Consider the following 7811-nt stretch of genomic DNA (forward strand, 5'->3'; position numbering starts at 1 on the left):
CATAATAAAGCAGAAACGCCTTAAAAAATATCAACAACAACAACAACAAAAAAGGCGAAGTAGGAGAGGAGAGATGACAGAGGAGCTCGGTCAGGCGGACCAGACCGGGACCGGACCGGGACCGGACCAGGACCGGACCAGGACCGGGACGGGTGGTAGAGGTGTGGGCGATCCGTATCGACCGCCTGACTTGGGCAGCGGAACACAAGCGCTAACGTTGTTGACCATTCATCCAGGACCCTGACGGCTAATCGATAGGAGACAACGCTCTGGAGAGACCGTCTCACTGGACTCTCACTCTGGCTGCTGCTGCTGTTGCCCTATATGTGATGAGTGTCCGGTTTCCTTCTGTCCAGTGGACGTGTGAGGTAGTGGTCAGCTTTCATTTGCTTCTTAATGAAGCGTGACCCTCTCTCTGCACACACACACACACACACACACACAGACATACCCATGCACACACACACACACACACACACACACACGCACACACACACACACACACACACGTACACACACACACACACACACACACACACACACACACACAGACATACAGTACCCATACACACACACAAACACACACACATGCATGCACAGACGCACGCGCACACACATACACACAGACACAGACGCACGCGCACACACACATACACACAGACACAGACACACGCACGCACACAGAGACACACAGGCATGCATGCACAGACGCACGCGCACACACACAAACAGACAGACACGCACGCACACAGACACAAAGAGACACACACATATGCATGCACAGACGCACGCGCACACACACACACACAGACACACACACACACACACACACACACACACACAGACACACACACACACACAAACACACACACGCACAGACGCAGGTGGACCAGGGAAAGAGAAATACGCTCCAGCTCTGATCGTCCATGCCCAGAACCAGGCATGTCCTGGGCCTCTTCCTCCCCTCTCTCCTCCCTTCCTCCTCTCTCCTCCCCTCCCCTCCTCCCCTCACCCCTCTCTCTCTACCTCTCCCACTCTCCACCCTTCCTCCTCTCTCCTCCCCTCCCATCCTCTCCCTCCTCCCCTCCTCCTCTCTCCTCCCCTCACCCCTCTCTCTCTACCTCTCTCACTCTCCTCCCTCCGACTGCAACATCGCGCTGTTATTACAACCCCACTGCCTGATCTTCATGTTTGTTTAGTCCAGAAACTTCTCCTCGGCAAAACCTTCCACTACAAAGAGCCACATTGAGCAGGGAGATCACGACGGCTGCCTCCAGCCCAACTCCCAAACCCGCTCAGAATGCCACGGAGGGGGAGAGAGGGGGAGAGGGAGAGAGAGGGAGGGAGAGAGAGAGAGAGGGAGAGAGAGAGAGAGAGAGAGAGAGAGGGGGGGGAGAGAGAGGGAGAGAGAGGGGAGAGAGAGAGAGGGGGAGAGAGAGAGAGGGGGAGAAAGGGAGGGAGAGAGAGAGAGAGGGAGGGGAGGGAGGGAGGGAGGGAGGGAGGGAGGGAGGGAGAGAGGGAGGGAGGGGGAGGGAGAGAGGAGAAGGGAGGAGGTTGTGCTGTGAGTGGTAATGATACCATAATGCCTGGCGGTGTTGTGAGCGCGCTCAGTGCCGCCCCAGACGGGTTTAAATGCCATGGCGACCAGAAATACTCTCGCTGATGCCACCTGCCTCTAACGGGGAGGGGAGATGGGGCGGGGGGGGAGGGGGGGGCGGGGGGGAGGGGGGGGGGGGAGTCACGCCCTGATACACACTCGGTGGTGTGACACCCTGACGCCGTCCGTGTCCAGGGACGAGACAGACTGCCGCCCGGCGACAGGTCCGGATGATGGATGACAACCAGGAAGTGGACGCTGATGGATAGTTCGGGCGACAGGAGTGTTCGGGCCGCAGTCGACCGGGCGACGCACGCTGGCGAGCTGACTGATGGCCGGGCGGCCTTGAGCTGTCTCTCTGTGCCCGCACACACACACACACACACACACACACACACACACACACACACACACACACACACACACACACACGCACACACACACACACACACACACTCCTCACAGTCCCTGTCTGCTATGCTGTCTGGACCTGCTGAGCGGATCACGCGTTCCGCCATATTCATTCATCGCCTCGGAGCGGACAGACGGAAGATCAATGACCCCCTATGACATCACCAGCTGGGTCGGCCAGGCCGCTGCCACCTCGGTCCCGCCTAGAGCAGAACCAGGAAACGCCAGGGTAGAAACTACAGTTCTACATTTAAAAAATCCCCCCAAATCCTCGATGATGGGGATATGGCCGCCAGTCGGTGCGATGGCAAATCAAATCAAATCAAACTTTATTTGTATAGCGCATTTCATACACAGAGGCAACACAATGTGCACAGGCATGCTGCGTGACTAAACTTTCTATTTTCTAAGCATAAAAGCGTGCATCACACTGAGTCACACCACAGACTAGATGGTCCGGGAAGTTCTGGTCCTACTCGGAGAGCCGGTGTGAAAGCAATGATTCAACATGTTTGGACGCTACCTCTCCTGGAGGCGGCTCGCCCACCGCCTGGAACTTCTTTGCCTGCAGTAAAAATAGCCTGCCTAAGGAGAACAGAATGTTGGAAAAATGCGCTACAAGAGGCCGTAAACCTTTGGAGTGTGTGTGTAGGTGTGTGTGTGTGCGTGTGTGTGTGTGTGTGTGTGTGTGTGTGAGCATACAGTGCGTGCGTGTATAAACCTTGAAGTGTTATCGCTCTCTTTCTCCGTGGCGATACATCTTTGGACTGCAATAAAAGCTCCTTTAATACACACACAGACATCCTCACTAAACACAACCCACTCAACCGCACAACCTCAAAGACAATATTTAGAGAGAACCTGTCTCTAAATATTGACATTTCCCTTGACAAAATGAAGAAGAGAGTGAGAGGAGGGGGTCTACGAATGGAGAAGGTGTCCGAGCAGCAGTCTAGATGTGTTGATGGGGTTAGTTGAGCCACAACACGTGTTGAAGCTTGTTTGCCCCGTTAGCGAGCCAGCTCGCTGGCTAACAGACGGCCACACAGAGACACGCTGCCAGCTGGCACGGGAAGATCAGAGGTGAGCTACAGCTCACGCCTGAGAGATCACGGCTGGCGTAGTCCGACGGTGGACTCTGAGCGGTCCAAACCTCCCCCCTGAAGGGGGTAAAAACGCTCTGACCGAGCTTGTATCTGTGGAGCGTTAAGGAGCGAGTCTCCCAGCACAGAGAAAGTTAAAAACCCATCTGAGGCTGTATCTGAGGCTGTGGAGTGTTAAAGAGAAGCTCTCTCCTCAACACAGAAACTTCCAGACATAGTAGGAGGTTGGCTTACCTGGACAGAGGTCTCCCTCACTCTGTTCGCCCGAGTCAGAATCCATCTTCCCCCGGCCGGAGCAACTCAGTTCTCTGCTCTTTCTTGTCCCAGGGAATGGGGGGGGGGGGGGGAGGCTTCTGCTCTCTGTACCCAGAGAAAGCGTCTCTTTTCTGGGGGAGCTGCTCCTCTCCTCCTGGCTGAAGCACGGCAGCTGTGAGAGGAATGCTACGAGGGAACGAGAGTCTGTCTGCTGTTTGCTGAGCTGTCCTCCCCTTTGCTCTGCTTCTTTCTGCTCTCTCTCTCTCTCTCTCTCTCTCTCTCTCTCTCTCTAACTGTGCCGACTGCCTCGGTCTCCCTCTTCCTCTCCTGCTCTTTCTCCCTGTTCTGTTTCCTCCCTCTCTCTCTCTCTTTCAGTCCGTTCCTCCCTCTCTTTCACTGCCTCTAGTTCCCTCCCCCTGCCTTTCTCTCTCTGTGCTCACCCCCCCTCCTCCTCCCTCTCTCTCTCTCTCTCTCTCACCCCCTCTCTTTTCCTCTCTCTCTCCTCGTCTCTCTGCAGTTCCTCATAAACTTGTTCTCAATCTATCTCTATGATCACGCAATCTTTGTTTTCCCTACTTTCCCCCTGTCTGTCTGTCTGTCTGTCTGTCTGTCTGTCTGTCTGTCTGTCTGTCTGTCTGTTTGTCTGTCTGTCTCTCTGGAGCCTGTGTATCTGAGTGGACAGGGAGTAGAAGCAGCAGCAGCAGCGGTAGCTACAGTTCCCCCCCCACCAGTGAGAACCCTGTCCCTTCTCTCATTGGCTGACTGACAGATTCATTCGCTGGAGGACCATGGTCCTCACTGACTCACCACAGCAGTGCACGGCACTACCAGGCTGACTGACTGCCTGGCTGACTGACTGCCTGGCTGACTGGCTGACTGACTGACTGACTGACTGACTGACTGACTGACTGACTGGCTGACTGTCTGTCTGACTAACTGCCTGTCTAACTGACTGCCTGTCTGCCTGTATAATCTACTGAATTATCTCCCTAGTCTGTCTATATAACCATCTGCCTGCCCCTCTGCTTGCCTTTACCTGTCTGTCCTTCTGTCTGTCTGTCTGTCTGTCTGTCTATTTCTCTCTCTCTCTGTCTGTCTCTGTCTGTCTCTGTCTGTCTCTGTCTGTCTCTGTCTGTCTGTCTGTCTGTCTGTCTGCCTTCTCCTGGTCTGGTTAATGAGTGACTGTACTCTGTAACTACTATCACTTTCTGTCTTCGTGTACGGTAGTTGTGCAAGTCAGGCACGGGGCAATGAACAAACCACCTACAATTCAACTTTTAGAGAACTAGAAAGTGATAAGAATGCAGAGACGACGTTTTTCGGTTCCCTTCAGAAACGGATGGAGCCCAAATAAAAGAGCCATTGCTGACGGACTTAGCGGAGGCCGTGGATTGGTCAGAAGGTGGTCATGTGACGTTAAGCTATAGCTAAATTTCGCAGGTGTTGAACCAACTGGTGCTCAGCATGACTACTGGGCAGCAGATGGCCCTGTCTCGCCCAGGGCAGTGCTATCAACACATTATACTGTGTGTGTGTGTGTGTGTGTGTGTGTCTGTGTGTGTGCGTGTGTGTGATAGATACAATATTTTACTTCATAAACGTGTCAGCAATCTCACTGTCCTGCAGTCTAACAATAGAACTACATGTTCAGACAGAGTCTGTTCCAATTCAGCTGGCGTTGAGCAAAGCAAACAACCCCCGGCACTTTTATGTTGACCACCCAAACACTTGGCTTCCTTGTTTACAAAGCACACATCTGGGATATCGGTGTTATTTTGCCAACGATCAAAAACAGCAATCACAGTTCAAAACATAGAATTATCCCGCTATCCTGTTACTACAGCCCAGAGGTCACTTGTCCTGGGAATTCAAATGAAGGAGTTCATTACTGCAGGGATGACATCATTAACCAGCCCAGATTAATAGACTGGTCATTTGCTGGTTGTCTGTCTAATCACGGTCACGCGTGGCCTCCCAGCGCTGCCCGGAGAAGAGCAGAACCACGCCGGGCTACTGCCTGATCACACGCAATGACTGAGGAGGAGGCAAGAGTACTGATGAGTGTTCATAGAAATCTCTCCTGCAGGATAGACCAAACACTACAGATACGAACGAACGAACGAACGAACGACTGAACGAACGAACGAACGAACGAACGAACGAACGAACGAACGATAGATAGATAGATAGATAGATAGATAGATAGATAGATAGATAGATAGATAGATAGATAGATAGATAGATAGATAGATAGATAGATAGATAGATAGATAGATAGACAGACTGTCTCCTCTGGTTCTATTTTGGGGGCATTGGCCATGTTCTGAAAAGTTTTCCTGACATTGCTTTTAGATGGAGTTCCATTCTTTCTCTTTCATGTTGGACAGGAAACTAATGAACGAGCCGAGGAAGCAGGCCGCATGAAAAGACCATGAAGTGTGAGTTTGTCTTTGATCCAATCCGTTTCCTGGCAGGACTCCAGTCCTGGGTTTCTCAGGCAGGCCAGGCCCGTGAAAGAGCTCCAGTTCTCTTTACAAGAAAAGCGGTTGAGAAGATTGTCTGAAAGTTTGAACTACTCAACATTAGAAACATTCAGATTCAGATTTCTTTATTGTTACATCCATTGTACAGTACAAGGGAGTACAATTCTTAGATTCTGGCTCCTCAACCTTGAAGCAACAACAGAATAACAGAATAATGGCAAGAAAAACAGCAATGATACAGGATAAATAGTAATAAAAATAATACAATAGTAATTATATCTGCTGGGCAGCACTGGGTCGGGGCCGCGTGGAGTTAGAGGAGGAAGGAGACAAATGGTAAATATTTGAGGGTCTAGGTGAACACATATATACACATGGTGCAGGAATGTTGTCCTGTTAACTGCTACAGTTAGGAGATGGAACCAGGTTTGAGGTTGTGACATGGCCACAGCTCTTTTCTGTCCTGACCACACAGAGAACTGACCACCGACATCAGGACTGCTCATATTTCACCATAGACTCAAAACTCACCTCTTCAAGAAGTACGACCAGGTTTGTCTCTCTTAAGCACCTATTGTTTTTATAGTTATTTACCTTAAGCACTAGATTATACTCTCTATACTCTTAGTCACTTGTTTAGAAAGGAGATGTACTTGTGAGTTCTGGTGAATAGCAGTACAGTAACTTTCTATGTCTAAATGCAATTATTGTAAATCGCTTTGGATAAAAGTGTCAGTTTAATGACTAATCTAATGTGAACACCCAAATACATGCCATGCTGATTCTAACTAGTCTAATAATGATAATATTAATAATGATTAAATAACTAATAATGGATCTTAGCTGTGTGTTGCTAAAAGTTGAAGATTGAGGGTGGATGTCATATTATTGGTTGAAATTGGTTCAGTCAAACATAATAATAGAGACATAATAGAGGGTATAACTATAGGGCGGCGCGTAGCTCGGGAGGTAGAGTGGCCGGCTGGGGATCAGAAAGTCCCCGGTTTGATCCCAGCTCATGGCAGTGTGCCGAAGTGTCCTTGAGCAGGACACTGAACCCCAAAATCACTCAGGAGCGGCACAGTGGCACAATATTTAGCACTGTCGCTTCAAAGCACGATGTCCTGGGCCTTTCTGTGGAGTTTGCAGGTTTCCTCCTAACAACCCAATATGACAGGCATGAAGAAGAACAGACCCTCTTCAGTCCTGTCCCTGACCAGACTTGGACTGAGCACTGGGACTTGGTCCCTGGGTGCCACTGATTAGGCTGCCCCTGGAGGAGGATAGCCTGGATGGGAAAATGCAGAGTACAATTTCCACCAGCAACCTGACAGTGTGTGTTGTGTGCTGGGCCGCCGCCCACATGTGTATTGTGTGGCTGAATAAAGACCCCCTAGAGGTCCAAATTATTATTATTATTATTATTATTATTATTATACGACTATAATGCATCAGAGAGTTGAAAAAGCATTGTTATGGAAAGCAGTGGCCAGTGTACGCCAACAGATTGATAACCTTCTCTGGTAGATGTATCCATAGTTACAGGGCTAATACAAGAAGAAAAAAGCACACACACACACACACACACACACAGACATATATTGTTTGTGTGCGCATGTGTGTGTGTGTGTGCGTGTATGTATGTGTGTGCGAGTGTGTGCGCGCTCGTGTGTGTGTGTGTGCGTGTGTGTGAAAGAAGCTAGGGCAGCAGAGTTCGACTGAGCAGTCAACATCACTCTGCTTTAATCCATCAGTGTTTGAGAGAGACCACAAGTCTCCCCTGACCTCTCATTACGGACCATTTGTGTTATTCAGTTAGACTGAAGCAGCCTGGCGTTCTGCCCTATGAAGCTGTTACACTGTGACAGGAACAAACAGAATAGGAATACCAGGAGGAAAATGTTTTACATTTGTCTGCTTAAAAGGACTGTTATTGAGAAAAACCTTCTATTTCAAAGGTAA

At 50.1% G+C, this 7811-nt stretch overlaps 1 protein-coding gene across 1 annotated transcript in view; it reads right to left on the reverse strand.

The window, feature by feature from the left end:
* tnfaip8l3 (tumor necrosis factor, alpha-induced protein 8-like 3) overlaps positions 1-3757 on the reverse strand; it is a 17872-nt gene extending 14115 nt beyond the window's left edge. Inside the window, exon 1 of the mRNA XM_084437532.1 lies at positions 3346-3757. Within this exon, the coding sequence (XP_084293658.1) occupies positions 3346-3391 (46 nt within the window). The 5' untranslated portion in view covers positions 3392-3757. The remainder of the gene's footprint in view (positions 1-3345) is intronic.
* Between the last annotated feature and the right edge of the window lie 4054 nt (positions 3758-7811).

Source organism: Borostomias antarcticus, assembly GCF_949987555.1.
Source record: "Borostomias antarcticus genome assembly, chromosome: 4".
Lineage (NCBI taxonomy): Eukaryota > Metazoa > Chordata > Actinopteri > Stomiiformes > Stomiidae > Borostomias > Borostomias antarcticus.